This window comes from Manacus candei, unplaced genomic scaffold (genome assembly GCF_025592945.1).
Source record: "Manacus candei isolate 608988 ecotype Guabito, Panama unplaced genomic scaffold, ASM2559294v1 h1tg000033l, whole genome shotgun sequence".
NCBI classification, from domain to species: domain Eukaryota; kingdom Metazoa; phylum Chordata; class Aves; order Passeriformes; family Pipridae; genus Manacus; species Manacus candei.
In genome coordinates, this window is record NW_026138081.1 from 10,653,634 (window position 1) to 10,670,490 (window position 16,857).

At 38.4% G+C, this 16,857-nt stretch overlaps 1 protein-coding gene across 40 annotated transcripts in view; it reads left to right on the top strand.

Annotated features, from left to right (window-relative positions):
- The window catches only part of MADD (MAP kinase activating death domain), a 72,575-nt gene that overhangs the window by 39,909 nt on the left and 15,809 nt on the right, over nt 1-16,857 (top strand). For 16 of the 40 annotated variants that reach the window (XM_051792025.1, XM_051792051.1, XM_051792024.1 and 13 more), the window contains 11 exons: nt 2,635-2,688; nt 5,691-5,788; nt 6,130-6,213; nt 8,721-8,879; nt 9,341-9,449; nt 9,986-10,048; nt 10,425-10,545; nt 11,708-11,813; nt 14,223-14,333; nt 15,292-15,399; nt 15,488-15,652. In XM_051792025.1, coding sequence (XP_051647985.1) covers nt 2,635-2,688; nt 5,691-5,788; nt 6,130-6,213; nt 8,721-8,879; nt 9,341-9,449; nt 9,986-10,048; nt 10,425-10,545; nt 11,708-11,813; nt 14,223-14,333; nt 15,292-15,399; nt 15,488-15,652 — 1,178 coding nt within the window. The remainder of the gene's footprint in view (nt 1-2,634; nt 2,689-5,690; nt 5,789-6,129; nt 6,214-8,720; nt 8,880-9,340; nt 9,450-9,985; nt 10,049-10,424; nt 10,546-11,707; nt 11,814-14,222; nt 14,334-15,291; nt 15,400-15,487; nt 15,653-16,857) is intronic. The other 24 variants (XM_051792031.1, XM_051792036.1, XM_051792038.1 and 21 more) reach the window with 6 other exon arrangements.

The window sequence follows — 16,857 nt, forward strand, 5'->3', positions numbered from 1 at the left end:
TTCATGAATCTGTTGGTATTGTATAGATGAAATACAAATTAGGCTGCTAACCTTTTGACCTAGATATAAGAGGAAATACTAGAATGAGAAGTCTTCAGAATGATAGAGTTAAAATAATGTACAACACTGTTTGCAGTAGCCATATGAGAAGCGTGTGTTAGTGTGGTGATTAAACTAAATCTCTCAGATCTAAAGGTGGGGTAGCTGAATCTGTATGGATTTTTGTACTATAGGAACAATGGCCAGGAGGTTCAGAGTTTTCTAGGGGTCAGGGTGCATATATTCTTCCTTGATCCCCTTTTCTTGTTCACTTTTCAGGAAGTTTATGGGGTTTTGTGTGCTTCTGATGTTCTCTTGTAACAGAGCATTCAAAATTCTTATTTCTGAGGTGAAGTGGGAGGGATTTTTACCAGCTTAGGCTTGATCTTTGCTGTGCTTTAATACCTAATTCCTAGCTGGAAAGTTCATTTTGAAGATGATGCCTCTGATACTTTGTTTCCTAAAAGATCATCAAATGCTTACTTCTGGGGTTCTTGTCTTCCAAGGTTCGTGGTCATCACCTCTAGTGTTGGTCTTTTTATTAGGACACTGGTGGCTTTAAAGTTGATAGTAGTTTCCCATTTTACATTAGTGGTTGGTTTGGTTTATTGAATACTTCCCGTAACTGATAATGAAAATGTCAGTACTTACTGAAGTTTCCATTACTACTTTTAAAATAATTGTTTAATCCTGTCAGATCACTTTATTTTGACTGTTTTTTTAAAAAGAAAAGATTGTGCTACCTACTTTGTCTGCATCAGATCCTTTCTGGACCTGATGTCCTGTTTAGTTCAAGCTCATGTAACAAAGTCATAGGCATAGTATTTTATACCCCTTGAGTTTACTTGGAGTTTTCCTTTTCTTCTTTGACATATTAGTTGAGAGTTAAATCTAGTCTGTTTTTAATATGCTAGTATATATGATACCCTGAATTAACAGACAAGTCAGATAAAAGTAATCTAATGGCAGGTATTGTAGCTTTCAGCCTAGTGGTTTTTAAAGTAAAACCATATAGACTAAGCCCCTAAGAGGCCAGATGTTTTCAAAGCCCTTTAACAAACAAATTTAGTCTATCTTAGAGATTGTTATCTGTGTCAGTGTGTGCTCAGCTAGATAAGCCTATAGAATGCTGTTTGGATCTCTAAGCAATTTTATCCTATCCATCTGTCTGTCTATGAAAGTTGAAGGAAGATCCATCAGTCATGAAGCAGATCTAGAAATCAGTTGGCTAGAAGCTGTCTTTCTAACTTTTTCTACCTAGTTACATTTGCCTTGTTCCTTGCCTTGTTCCTAATGTGTTTAATGATAATATTTTGGAGCCTTCTCCACAGTTGCAACACTATCTGTTTTAATTTTTTTCAGTGGACATTTTGTTTTTCAGAGCCTGTTGTGCCCTTATTTCTGCCATTTGCAGAGTGGGGTGGGTTTCTGACACACTTCAAGTGACCTTTCAATTGCTCAGGAAGTCTCCTTGAAAAAAAGTAGAACACTGTACTTCTTTTTCCTTCCCTTTGCAACTTTTCTGAGAGGATCTTCCACTGTGGTCTTCTCAGCTTTCACTATGCTAGTGCCTAACATTCAGAGTCAGTTCAGCATGTCAGCTTGTAATGTTTGCTTTGGCCAATAGGCCAGCACCTGGAATGATCAATGTTTCTGAGCAGAAAAGGGGACTGCATTTCAGAGAGTTGAGAAATGTGAGGAATGTGAGTGACAGAAAAGTGCAAGTACCTCATCACTATTGTCCCAGGGCTAAGTTTCAAATGTAAGGAGAGTTCAGACTTTTTTCCTGTTCTGTGCATTGTATATCCTCTTAGGGAATTCCTCGACTTGATTGGAGTGCTGTGACCTAATTTGAGTTTTGGAAATTGGTATTAAGCGTGACTGATATCTTGCTCATTTTTCTTCTTTTCCATTTTCCATTCTTTATACCCTGATAGGAACAAGTGGATAAAAAGAAGTTCAGCTCTTTGCATATAGGACAGGTTGATAGGCAGAGCCAAGCATTTATTGAGAATGTTGTGAGGTCAAAAATAACTTGTAAACTTTATGATAATCTGTTAAGATATAATATTGCTTAAATGTTGTGTTAACCTACGGTTTTATTTTTTTTGGAATTGCTGCTGCTGTTTTTATGTCTTTTCCTTTCAGTGATATAAACTAGAGACATTAAAATGTTTCTGTTAATTAGAGCTTCTCTGATACCTACACTTTAGAGGAGTAAAGATCTGAGAGTCTTAAATACCTTTCTCAGGAAAGGTGATTAATTGCATTATATGTGTTCATAAGAGCTGTTTTTCCTTAGTTGATTCACTGTTGTCATAGTTTGGCCTGAGGAGGGGAGGGTGGGATGCACCACAGCTGTTATTAAGAGATGATGAAGTGCTCAGTAGCTAACACTGATTTATTTTAAAATGGTATTTATTAACCATTCATGAAATTCTGCCTTTTTTTTAATTCTTTTTTTTCTTTTTTTTCCTTTTTTTTTTGAGATGAAGGGGTGGGTTTTTGGTTTCAAATTTTTTTCCCCACTTTCACCTGTCTGACCAGCCGCTGACTCTTTCTCTTTCTCTCCTGCTTTCAATGCATCTTGGGTAGAATTGTGGAACAAGCACCAGGAAGTGAAAAAGCAAAAATCTTTGGAAAAAACGAGTAAGAAAATTAAAAAAAAATGTAGAAACTGACTCCTCCAGCCTCCCCATAACTGCCAACTCACCAGGTGCAGGGTGAGCTTGCATCTATGGCACACAGGTTTTATACCCACAAGAACAAAGGTCTATTTAAAGAAAGTGTGCATTAGAGAGACCAAACAGATCAGTTTGGCCTAGGGAAATTGTGCACAAATGTCTCTTCTTTTTTTTTTCCTTTCTTTTTTTTCCTCCCCTGAATGTTGCCTTCTTCAAAGATGGGGAAGCAGATATTCTGCATCCTCACCATATCAGATAAATATGGAAGAATTTTAAGATAGTTCATCTCCTTTCTTAAAACTTTAAAGACCAGTTTTGTTTAACAAGTTATTGGCATGGATATATTGATTGATTGAATATTACTGGAATGAAGAATTCTCTGTTCAAGCCATGGGATGGCAAATTTTGTTACCTGGAATCAACCATGAACAGTCTGCAACAAGAAATACTTCTGAGGGTGAGAGAGAAGGTGTATGTGAAGAATTGTATTTAGTGATGGCTGCTAGAAAATAGCCTCATAACAAGGAATCAACCTGGTTTTATTTTTTGTATCCATGTTAAAGAAGGAGTGAAAAAATTTGAAGCTGTTTACAGAGTCTAAACAATAGTCTAAATCTACACAAATCTGAACATCTATCGAAATACGATAATGGATAAGATATTGAATGTGTACTATCTGCAAGGGTAGTACAAGTTTTGCTGTTTTGGTTGTTACTGTTGTAAATAGGGACTATGACATAAGAACAATAGCTAATTTATAGCAACCTTTTTGGGGTAGATGTTTCCTAACCGTAAACGTAGTTTGTACTTTGCAGAGCTGATGCCCAGTTTACAGACTGAAGGTCTGGGGAGGATTAATAGATAAGATGAATGAGTGAAAATTCCTGGCATTCTGACTAGGCCTGGATTTGCTTTGATTAGTTTTAGGCTCCTTGGTTAAATACTTCTGTTAAGTACAAATTAGCATCAGGAGTTAGTTCAGAGAGAATGGGGCAAGTGGGGCACCTCTGCAGTACAGCTTGCTATATTGAAGTTGTGAGTTGCTTTCTGCTGAGGTAGGAGTGTGTGTGAGACAGACACAAAACACATGCACACACCTACTCTCCTAAAATGAGCCTTTCAGGTAGGTGCCTACATTGGGAGGGATAAATTCAGCATTTAGTGTTTTATGTGTATTACACATATAACTCCGTAAAGAAGGGAAGAGGAGGTTTGTAAGTGCCTCTACGTTGAGATGACAACAATGTGATTGTGGTTATTGTGCTCCTTAAACTCAGTTACAGCTGTCAAATATCTGAACTTTAAAAGTCAAATTGCCAGAAATATGTCTGAAGAATGTGTTGGGACAGGAAACTCTTAAATTGCTTAAAACACACAGCTGAAATTTAGTGTTCTCACTGTAGTAATGAGATATAAAACTTTTTGCTGTATTGTTATTCAGAACTAGAAATGCTGGTCACTTGAATGACTGGAAATAGACATCTAGAAGTGAGCAATGCATATTGCAGTGGGGAAAAAGATGCCAAATTCTTAGAAAAGATACTTTTAGTTATTTTTTTGGTAAATTTTGTTTATGGTTTTTCTTTCCTAGAATCTTTGATGATTTGATTTACAGTAACTAAGGCATATGGATTTAGAGGCAGAATACTATAACACATGAAGAATACTTTCTGTAAACACTTCACAGGAAGAATTGGTGGTTGAGTAGTAAGCTAGTATGGTCCGCACAGCCCGCTTATGGCTTGGCTATCCATGAGTTTACATACCATCTCAAACTCACTCCCACAAATCTTTGTATATTATCCTTCTCTCTCTCTCCTCCCTTCCCTTTTTCTTTCCTTTTCACTGTCTTACCCTCTCTAATGTTACATATATTACAGATGTTCATAATTCCCAGGTTGTTGTGATCAGCTGTTATAGAGATAGTGGCATTGTTTGCTTAGAGATACTGGATATAGTCATGGGTATATAATACAAATATTCCAGCAGCTGATCATGTCTTCCTGTTACTGAATAGTTGGCAGATATGGATATGGCAGAAGTGTTGCATTCAGTCTCTTTCCGTTTCTGAGAGTATTGACATTCTGTGTACAGTCTATAACACATTTTTTCTTGCATTGTTACTAGTTTTGTTCAATGCTTATCCAAATTTCTTTTCAGGCTCTATCTCTCCATCATTCTCTTTTCCTTCTGCCATCCCATCAGAGGACAATAGATGATACAATTCTAGAAGTGCATGGGAAATTGAACATAAAATCTTTTTGTCCTTTTTTTCCCTTCTTTGTTTTTGGATTGTTGTGTTAATGAATGCATGACTTAAAAGCTTGGTGATTCCCTCTCTCACTTTTGACCTGTGTGATTGCCAACTCTGGAGAGCCATTTGTTAATAAATTGGAGAATATCGTGAAGTACAGCATCAAACAAGCTTATTCCTTGAAAATCTTACTGGGGTAACATGTTCTTCTCATGTGTTCCCTGATGTTTGCCTAGATAGTTGCAGTGGGCAACCAAAAAACACTCAGTCCAGGCCTTTGAGCAATTTAGCTGTTCAAAAAAGGATTCTGACTTTAAGTAAATAGGTATCTTTTGTTATTACCAAGAATAAAGGAAGTGGCTTCCTAGAGTTGAATGGCAACTCCTCTGCATGTGTTATTGTAACTGGAAGCTACTTGACCTTTGTCTGTTCTCTTTTCTGTCTTGAATGGCTAAAAAAGGTACTGTTTAGTTATAGTCACACCTGGACTATGCCTTCGGAGTATTTGAAATTCAAACTAATGTTCAAAGACTAGCAGATGTATCCTGCTGGCCTCGTTGTTTTCAAGACCAAGGAATAAGAATAATAAAAATCAAAGAAATGAGAAAGCAAATCTGTTTTCATGGTACTATTCCTGCTTCCAGTCTGTCATCTGCTTTCTGCCATACTGTTTTTTCTTAGTACAGTAATGATTTACTTTTTCCTTTGTTCAGGAACAGAAGGTGTGAAACAATTCGATTTGGGAGAAACAGATGAGAAGAAATCCCAAATCAGTGCAGACAGTGGCCTCAGTTTGGCCTCAGGTTCTCAGGTCAGTGACTCCTATGCTTGCTTTATTTATGTGGTAAAAGAGAGGATTCTTCTATTCATTACTTCATTATGGGAAGACTTACAGGTTTGGGAATTCTTGAGAGGCACATTTGGTAAAATTTCTTCCTCTCTTTCTGTAGGGGATTGATCTTTTGAACTCAATTACAGGACACTATGATCTTTTTGACATGCAGGCAGTAGTTTCTACTTGGTTGGCTAAATAAATTAAGAAAGCATAAGGCATGTGATTCCAGACCCCAGAGGAGTGGGAACTGATGTTCTCTCATTATGGTAAAGACTAATGTGACTCTTCTTCTTGTCCTTTATATGTTTTGATTGCAGAAGAGTGATTTTGACTCTATTCCCAGTGGAGGACCAACAGTTATGGTCCGAAGTACAAGCCAGGATTCTGAAGTCAGCACTGTGGTAGGATATGCCCAAAGTGAAATCTTAGCATGATTGACTGCTTGTTAATGTGGTGAAGGGCATTTCGTGCCTACATTTTGTGTGGTGTGGCAGCATTCTGTCACACATGCATAATGTGTGTCTGTGAGTTCTCTCTCCAGAGCCTCTGAGTGGGTGGCAAGCATGTGTGTCTGACAACATACATAGTGCTGTCTTTATTAGCAGATTGCATCCTTCATATATGATACTCATTGCTCTTACATATTCCTGCATATTGGTGTATTTATAGAACTGATGGATTACAACAATTCTATAAATATGTCTCAGTTTTGTATAAACCATCTATAAAAAATAGATGTTTAAAAAGGTAACCTGAGAGCAAAAAAGGCAGATAGTTTGGTGCATTAAAAATAAGAATAAATTTTCATATATGTTGCCTGAAAACTCTTGAATTACATCAATATATATCTGTTTCCTTTCCAATGAACTATAGGGCCTAGAGGGAAAAGGTAGCAGGAATGCATTTAGTAAAAAAAAAGAATGAACCTTCTCCCTACCAGATTATATGATATTACATGTTCCAGGGATAAAAACCTAAAGAACTTTCCCTATTTGTTGTTGTTGTTTGTTTTTTTTCTGTACTGCTGCCTACCTGGCTTTCCATGATCTTTTCTTAGCCTGTAACAAGAATAATACTCTGATTGTCTTTCTTGAATGGAGGAAAAAATTGTATTCTCTGGGATACTGCCCCAGATAGAAGAGGGGTCTAGAGAGCTGGCTGATATTCAAGTATGTCCTCCTTCGAGAAAGGTCCATCCCAACAAGTAGGAAACCAAGCAAAGGCAGCAAGAGGGCTGCATGGATGAGCAAAATGCTCCTACTGAATTCAGACATAAAAAGGAATTATACAATAGGTTGAAGCAGGGGCGGGTGACGCAGGAGGAGTATGCATTTTCTGTCTCACCTTGCAGGGAAAGGGTTAGGAAAACCAATATGGACCTGGAGTTGAATCTAGCAAAGAATGTGAATGGAAACAGAAACAAGTACATAAATAATAAGAGAAAGGACTAGGGAAAATATAAGCCACCTACTGAATCTGATGGCAGATGGAAAAGACTGAGGCATTTTGGGGCATTCTGTGCCTCAGGTTTTTACCAGTAAAACTGGCCTCAGAAACCAGAGGAAGAGTATAATGAGAAAGATTTACCTCAACTCCAATAAAGCTTTTGACACTGTCCCTTGTAACATAGACAAACTGATGAAGTATGGGTTAGGTAAGTAGATTGTGAGGTGAACCAAAAGCTGGCTGAACGATGGGGCCCAGAGGGTTGAAATAAGTAGGACAAAGTCCATCTGGAGACAAGTCTCTAGTGGTGTACCCCTGAGATCAGTACTGGGGTCAACACTGTTCAGCATCTTCGCTGATGACCTGGATGACGGTACAGAGCAAGTTTGCAGATGATATAAAACTAGGAGGAATGACTGACACATCAGATGGTTGTGCCACTATTCAGAGGGCCTCAACAGGCTGGAGAACTAGATAGAGAGGAATCTATGTGGTTCAACAAGGGGACAATACCAAGTTCTGCATATGGAGAGGAATAACCCCAGGCACCAGTACACATTGCAGGCCAATCAGCTGGAAAGCAACTTTGTCGTGAAGGGCCTCAGGATCCTGATAGACAACAAGCCGACTGTGAGCCAGTAATGCACCCTCATGACAGAAAAGGCCTGTGGTGTTCTGGGCTGTATTAGGAAGAGCAGGTTGTCTGCAGTTGAGGGAGGTGATCCTTCCACTTTACTCAGCACTGGTGAGGCTGCATGTGTCCAGTTCTGGACCTGCCAGTACAAGAAGGATAAGGAGTTACTGGAGTGAGTCCAGCTCAGGGATACAAAGATGATTAAGGGATTGGAGCATCTTCCATAAGAGGAGAGGCTGAGAGAGTTGTGACTCTTCAGTCTGGAGAAGAGAAGACTCAGGGGGATTGTAATCAATGGGTATAAATACCTAATGGGAGTGAACAGAGGCAAGATCTCCAGACTCTTCTCAGTAGCACTCTCTGAGGGCAGGATGAGAGGCAATCAACACAAAAATTAAAGCATGGTAAATTCCATCTGAATACAAGAAAACACTTTTTTATAATAAGGGTGGTCAAACACTGGAGCAGTTTGCCCAGAGAGGTTGTGGGTTTTCCATTTGTGGAGATCAGAAAAACCTAACTGGACATTGTCCTCAGCAACATACTCTCACTGACCCTGCTTGACTGGGGGACTCATGTATAGATGATCTTACCAGATCCATTCCAACCTAAGCAGTTCTGTGATTTTTCTGAAGGGCTTTTTGAGTCTCTCTTAATCTCTTTCTGCAGAGTAGTATTTGATGAAAAGATAATGCTACTGAAGAAGAAAAGGCAAATGTGGCCCTCAGTCGTACTGCTTCTTTTGTGCATTAAGAAGAAATGTTTTACAATTTTTCTATCCACAGGGTCTTTGACTATTGAAGGTAATCGCTTTATTTTTCTCCACAGGTTAGTAACAGTTCTGGAGAGACATTAGGAGCAGACAGTGACTTGAGTAGCAATGCTGGTGATGGCCCGAGTGTGGAAAATGGTGGCAATTTGGCAGGATCCAGAGGCACTGTGTCAGACAGCGAAATTGAGACAAACTCTGCTACTAGCTCTATCTTTGTAAGGGCATTGCAGACTTCCCTTTCTTTATTTTTTTTTTTTACTCAATCTTGCACAATAATCATTTCAATATGTGTGCCTGTGTGGAAGAGGATCTCTGGTTCTGTTCCAAGGGTTAATCAGCAATGACTTAAAATATTAACATGTCAAAGATGTATTTTTATGTGGATCCACATATCAATCTTCATTTCCTGTGCAATGAATGGTTCTTTGAAAGTAATATTCCCATCTTGTACTACCTTACAGTTTCTAACAATATTTAATTCCCCATCATTCAGTATTTCTCTCAACCAAGTGGACATTTAATTGCCCTTCAGAGGCAATACAACGTTGATGAGCATTGTTCATCCTTGCTTAAGAGGAAAAATTCCTGTTTCTAAGGAGCAACTGAAGTAGACTGCAAGAAGGAGCCCTGCAGATTGCAGAGTTAAATTGTCTGACACCTCTTGTATTATTTTCAGGCGAAGTCTCACAACCGGAAGCAGAGTGTGAAGGATAGCAAAGGCAGTATTCCAGGGAGAGGTCCAGAGGATGGGAACCAGCGTGTCTATCTATATGAAGGACTTTTGGGTAAGCTACTTTTTTTGCGGGGAGGGAATCTTTTAGCGTGAGGTTTGGATGAAGTTATGTCTGGGACAGACTGGAATTTTTACATTCCCTAACAGTGTTTTTAACTTATTACTGTTGTCCATGCTGGGTGCATCAGGCTGTTCAGAGTAAAGCCAGAGATTTGCTGGGGAAATTGAGTAATAGTAAGAGGAGATGGCTGTGAGTGGTGGAGTTTGCATAAAATGTAGTTTATCCAAGTCTCTTGGGGTTCTTGGATATGAATTCTTTAAAATGTGAAGAAGGGGAGAAGGAATTTAGCTATGCATGGGAAGATAAAATATATCACTGATCTTGAAAAAAGATCATTCAGCTTAAGTCATTGAACAGAGGGCTACTAAACTCAGAATATTAATGGCCTTCAAGTGTATCTTTGAATTAGAAGTATATTGGCTTTTTTGGAATGTATTTCATCTGGACTTGCTGTTAATCAAGAGCTCTCTCTTCCTGTGTTTTTCATCCTTTCCGTTTATCGTTCCTACCTGCTTGGAATGGTGCAGGTAGGGATAAAGGATCTGTCTGGGACCAGTTAGAGGATGCTGCAATGGAAACCTTCTCTATGAGTAATAATCTTATCTTTCCACTTCTCTGTGTGTTTGCTGTGATCTGTGTTTGTATGAGATATTTCTATTTCTTTCGGGCAGTGTTAACAGTTTATGGAAGACGATATACTCCTTAAAGACTAGAGATGAGAGGTATTTTTGTGTAAGGGTTTAAAAATATTATACCATTAATGAGAATGAGAGATATGTGTTGTATTTTCTTTTACACTTTTCTTCAGCCGTGGTATTGCTTGTGGTTTATAAGTAACCTCTTTTTTATTTTCATTGTGTGTTGTCTTATGGTATTTTCAAGGAGTGGGAATGAATAGGAATTAATGGTAAAGTATTTGACTGGAGTAAATGGAATAAATGCTCAATTTATGTATACGTTGCATAGGCAAAGAGCGTTCAACTTTATGGGACCAGATGCAGTTCTGGGAAGATGCTTTTTTGGATGCTGTAATGTTAGAGAGAGAAGGAATGGGGATGGACCAGGGACCTCAGGAGATGATTGACAGGTAAGTTCTTTAGTAGACCTTTTTCCTTCTCATTGTTTCATCTGGGGCTGAAATAGTAAAAAAAATTAAATTATTTTAATTCTGCTTAACATGTTATTGTCACTTTGTAAACCTTGTTACTATACCTGACTGTTCAAAAGTGAACCTTTTGTCTTTCTGCTGGCCAGTATCTCCTGATACCGAAATGTTTATTGTTAGTTACAACAACATGCATTTTTTTAAGTTTTGTGAAGAGATAATGTTTCCAGAGAAATGGATAATGTAAGCACAATCACAGTATGAACAGATGGAGTAGACTAGATAAGTAGTAAAGCAAGAGATTTCTGTGGCACGATGACTATAGTGCGGAATAAAGGAAGATATTAGTGTGTTGACATAAAGTGAAAGAATTAAATGTTTTCAGAAACAGAAGTTTGAGCTTTCTCAAAATACAAAGTAACTTATAGATGTTTTTGCAGTTTGTAGTTAAAGGAAACAAAAAACCAATGAGGGAACCCCTCTCTGAAAATAGCTGCGTGGTTGCTCAAGGCTAGACTACTTCTGAGATGTCAATCTTCACTACCTACTTTCCTCTTCTCCCCCACTCCATAGCTCTGTTAATATCTGATCATTCTCTGTTCTGTCTGCCATCTGTAGCTGTACTGCCTACATCCATGCTATCATGTAACATGAGATCTGGTAGCCAAAATAAGAACTAGTTTGTGGGGTGCTAGTTTGAAAACTATTTTTCCACAAACTGTCTACCTTGCTGGAAAAAGAGAATGCCTGTGCACTTCCTTGATCAGTTTTTTCTCCCCTGCAGGTTTTTTTTAACTCTAAAGACAGATAGCTCTTGTCATATTACTGAGTTGTATGTTCCTCCTCTGACAGTTGTAATTGTCATGGAGCTGTGACTGCAGAAAAGAGGAAATAGATAAGCCCAGTGGACCAGTTACAACTTTCCTACTGACCAGTTGTTATTTGCTTCAACTATTAATAATTCAGGGAAATGTTTAAGTAGTGATCATGGTGTTTTACTGGAAAATGACCATTTGACTTAGTGTTTTTAGAGATTTTATTTGCCATACACTTTACAAATAGTGCTGTCTCCTGCCAGTGCTTTAGTGAAGGAAGAGGAGGAAGAATTCCTGTGAATCTGCTTCAGATCTAGCTCTTCTTGCAGGTATCTTTCCCTGGGAGAACATGATCGAAAGCGTTTGGAGGATGATGAGGACCGTTTGTTGGCTACACTGCTGCATAATATGATTGCCTATATGCTTATGATAAAGGTGATTTTTTTTTCTTTTTAGTAGATTGCTGCTCAGATTTGGGCAATATATTTTGTTGGTGTCCTCTTTAAACCATACATCTTTGTTCAGAGAACTCAGAACAATGGAATATAAAAGACTGTTATAAAACATCTCCTAATCTTAATGAAAAAATGTTGTCTTGAGTTTATGCAGTTCTGTGCCATGGGTATGCATATATATTGACATCAAAAGTAGAAATTTACTATTTCTGCTAGTAATTTTAGATAATATTCTTATTTTTAAGAGTATAGGTTATAATTTAAGTAGAGGGTATTTTCTGATTTTATTTCCTCACAGCTGCAAATTCCAAATATGGGCAGATTGTGAACATGTGTATCAATTAGTTAACAAGAAATTTGCTATGACAAGTAAACAAACTTTTTCTTTCTCAGTCAGTGGTCTTTCCATGTACACCTTAATGGTGTAGATGCCTACTAGAAATATCTTTCTTTTATTCTGAATAATTTCTTAGACAGGCCAAATCAAAGTCCCTGGAAAATCAGTCTTCTAAATTTTTTGTCTTGTTTAGAAGCAGCTTAAGTGCGTGGTTTTACCTGTAACAGATTTGAGGCACTGTGCTGTCCAGTGCAACAGCTTGACAGTAAGGAATAGCTGTACACAGGTGATAGTTTGATAACTTTGGCTTTTTAAATGATGAGGTGAGACATCATACCATAGATGAAAAACGTGTGATATCCAACCAGTGGAAAAAATTATGTAATTTTTTTGGGGAAGGGAGATGCAGTGCAGAGGGGTGGGTCGGAAGGAGAAGTGGGGAAAGAGGAAGAAAGTATTGATTTTTCCTGACGTAAATGGAATGTGAAAGTAAGTTTTAAGATGAGATTTGAGTATATTTGGAATGAGTTTATTTCAGAAGAAGACTGTGGGATTTGGCCATTAGGACTTGCACTACTTAAAGTAGAATTAATAATAAGTAGTGCAGCTACTTTCATCAAAGTTGTAAAAGAGGAGAGCAAATAATATTGGTTCCAAAAGGCTCTCATGAGACATGTTGGTAGAGTTAGTCTCATAGCAGGAGGATATCTTTTGGTATGGTGAAAATAATCAGATCCCCAAGAAAATAGTTTCCTGGCAGAAAGGGATAAGAAGGCAAGCAGTTCTACCTTTGAAAATTATGTCTCTCTGGGCCTATCAGTTATAGGTGAAAAAAAGGAATACAGGGGATCAGAGAATTATGATAAAAATACAGTTCCTTTCCGTGCATCTTCAGAGATGCTCAAGAGTGAGGTTAGGATGCAGAATTGGGCAAAAAAAGGGTTGTGAGGTGTTGTCTGTTTGGTTGGGGTTTTTTTTGTTATTGTTGTGGTTGCATTTTTTCCCCTGGTTATAAGTTTTGGGATAAAAGGTGGTGGATCTAGAATTTGGTATGTTTTATTTGTATATAGGACTTTTTTCAAGCAGGCGGAATGAAGACCTTAACACTGTACCAAGGTATGTCTTCTTAGGGCAGCTTATAGTAGAAACTGCAAAGTTGGAAGGCTTTCTGTTACAGGAGAGATGAATTCTTCTGAACTATCAAGGGAAGCATAATCCTTGGTATTTTAATTTATTTTCTTGTTTTGGATGGCAGAGCCTAGTAGGTTTTACTTTCAAAATATCTTGAAAAATACAGTGCTTCTTTCAAGTGCAAAGAATTCTTGTCAAAGGAAGGAAGCAGGTTGAGTTTGTTTTGTATGCTCCATAGCATTAAGGTCATAATGCCAATATGTTAAAAAAGAATGTCTGATCCAGTCTGAAGTCAGCACTCAAGCATGAGTGTACTGTCTTGAAGCCTTTATTAGCAGTGGCTGACATTCATAATAGCCTTTTGAAATGACACCCAAGGCAGAAATATTTTGCTTCTGAGCTTCCCTGCAGCTCATTTTCAGGAGGAACCTTCTGCTGTTTGAAGACTATCTGAAAATGTTTGTTAGAGCCCCAGCCTAGTGACCAGGAAACAGGCTGTGGAAGAATGAGAATTCCAAAAGATACCATGTTGTGTTGAGGGCTCCACAGCTGATGAAATCAACTCTTTGCAGAGAAGGAGGTGGAGGAGCTAGCCTGGCCAATGAGGCTCATCACATAAGTGGCAACATGGAAAACTGAGGCTTTTAATGTCAGTAGTTGGAAGTGGTAGGTAGTGGAATTGCTGCTTGTGTGTGCAGATAAGCAGGAAATCTGTTGTGCATAGTATCATTTGCCCAATAGCTGGAAAAAGTGGTTTATATGCAACTTCTTCATGTACTACTGGGCTAAAGAGGTCCTAGCATGACTGAACTGGAGATCAGTTGTTTTGCTGTCTTAGCAATGGAAACCAAGACATATTTAGGAGATAGGAGTTGCCTTCTGTGAATAGAGTGTTTGACTGTCTTTATGTCTGCTTTCTAGGTGAACAAGAATGATATCAGGAAAAAGGTTCGACGTCTAATGGGAAAATCACATATTGGATTGGTGCACAGTCAGCAAATAAATGATATTCTGGACAAACTTGCCAATCTGGTAAGTAAAACAGTGATGATGTGTCTTTAGGATCTACAGTAGAGAAAATAAATTGCCTGGAAATTCTTCAGTATATTCTCTGCAACACTAATTTAAAAATATTAAAAATAATTAATTTGAATTATTAAATGCTGCCTTCATGTGTGTGCAATAAAGACTGTGACTGTATGACCCTGTTTATAGTGTTATAATGTTATGCAGTTATCAATTAGAGCTGCAATACAGGTGTGTATAAACATGACACTTATGTACCACTGTTCTATGCAACCCTAATGTTTTCTTAATATCACTTTTGTGGGCACACAAATCTTTATTATTACAATGACTGTAAGAAGTGTTTGGTTTTCTGTCAGTTTCCAGGTCATTATAAGACTTGTAGCAATCGTTTTCTCTACAAAACTGTTTCTACTATCAGCTGTCATGCAGAATAAACGTTGCATCATGTAATGATTACTAAGAATATAGGTTAAAACTTCAGTTAATAACTCTAGCTACCTTTTAATAACTAGCTACCTTTTAATACAACTGTCATCAGGGTGGACACAAGTTAGGGCCCTTTGAAAGGTAATTTTTCAAAGCATTTTTCTATTTGGAACTTAGTTTTAAGCATAGAGAAGACACAAAATTTTCTTACAATTACTTTGGAAAAATCAGACCAGTTTACTCCAATGTTACTGGAGCTCAAACACCTCACTATCCCATACTGAATATGGTATCAGTGTGAATGTTGTTGTACGCTGTGATAAGTGTCATAGTCATATTTGTTGAATCTAAACTTACTAGAGTGACTTGCTTAAGACTTTGTCCAAAATTGCCTCCAATCAGCTGTGTTAAAAATACTTTTTTCTTTTATTTGTTGAGAATGCTTCTGTTGTCACCTAATGGATTTTGTTTTCCAATAGATAAGGAGAAATTGGTTTCAACGTTCATTAATGATTGCATGTGGGTTTTTTTCTAGAATGGACGGGAACTCCCTGTGAGACCCAGTGGCAGCCGCCATATCAAGAAGCAGACTTTTGTAGTACATGCTGGGACAGACACAACAGGAGACATATTTTTTATGGAGGTAGAGACAAGAATAAAAGTAATGCAACTAGTAACAGACAAAAAAAGAGAAATAACATCAGAAATTACATAATATTTTGTGCTTCCAGGTATGCGATGATTGTATTGTGCTTAGAAGCAACATTGGAACTGTATATGAACGTTGGTGGTATGAGAAACTCATCAACATGACTTACTGTCCCAAAACAAAAGTGCTCTGCCTCTGGCGCAGGAATGGTCAGGAGACACAACTGAACAAGTTCTACACAAAGAAGGTATGCATTTTGTTTAATACTGCAGGAGAAGCTGTACAGAAAAAACAAATCCTTTGTGTGTCATATTCCGTGTTTAATCAAAAAATAGCACTCTCTTTCGAGCACTGGTTACTGAACTGCAAGGGCTGTTTAGTAGCACTGACATCTGAAGCTGGCATTATGCCTTGTCATTTACCTGAAGACAGTAATATGCCAGAAAGTAATTTAAGAAATTACATGTAGCTGTTATTTTATTTTTTTTGTTAGAAGGAAAACATCAGTATTACTAAATTTTGTGTGAGCCTGCAGGCTTGTGAAGATAGTAAAAATATTACAGTAGATTTGTGTGGGAAAGCCTAAATAAAACTGTCTTAGTAATTGAATTAATTTTTAAATTTTTGGTCACAGAATCACAGAATGGCTTGGATTAGAAGGGATCTCTAAGATCACCTAGTTCCACCTCACCCCCACCATGGGCAGGGACACCTTCCACTAGACTAGGTTGCTCAGAGCTCCATCCAACCTGATCTTGAGCACTTCCTGGGATGTGGCATCCACAGCTTCTCTGGGCAACCTGTTCCAGTGTCTCACAACCCTCCGAGTAAAGAATTTCTTCCTAATTATCTAATCTAAACCTTCCCTCTTTTAGTTTAAAGCCATTCCCCATTACCCTGTCACTACATGCCCTTGTAAAACATCCTTCTCTAGCCTTCTGGTAGGTCCCTTTTAAGGTGCTGGAAGGTTCCTCTAAGGTCTCCCTAGAGCCTTCTCTTTTCCAGGCTGAACAACCCCAACTCTCTATGCCTGTCTTCACAGGAGAAGTGCTCCAGTTCTCTGATCATTTTACTCACCCTTCTCTGAACTTGCTCCAACATATCCCTGTCCTTCTTATATTTGGGGACCCAAAGCTGAATGCAGCACTCCAGGTGTGGTGTCAGGAGAGCAGAGTGGAGGGACAGAATCACCTCCCTCAGTCTGCTGTCTACACTTCTTTTGATGCATCGCAGGATGCTGTTGGCGTTCTGGACTGCATGCACACAATGCCGGCTCGTGTTGAGCTTCTCATCAACCAGGACCCCCAAGTTCTCCCCAGTGCTACTCTCAATCCGTTCTCTGCCTGTGTTTGTGCTTGGGATTGCCCTGACCCAGGTGTAGTGCCTTGCACTTGGCCTTGTTGAACTTAATGTGGTTCACACAGGCCCACCTCTCCAGCCTGTCAAGGGATG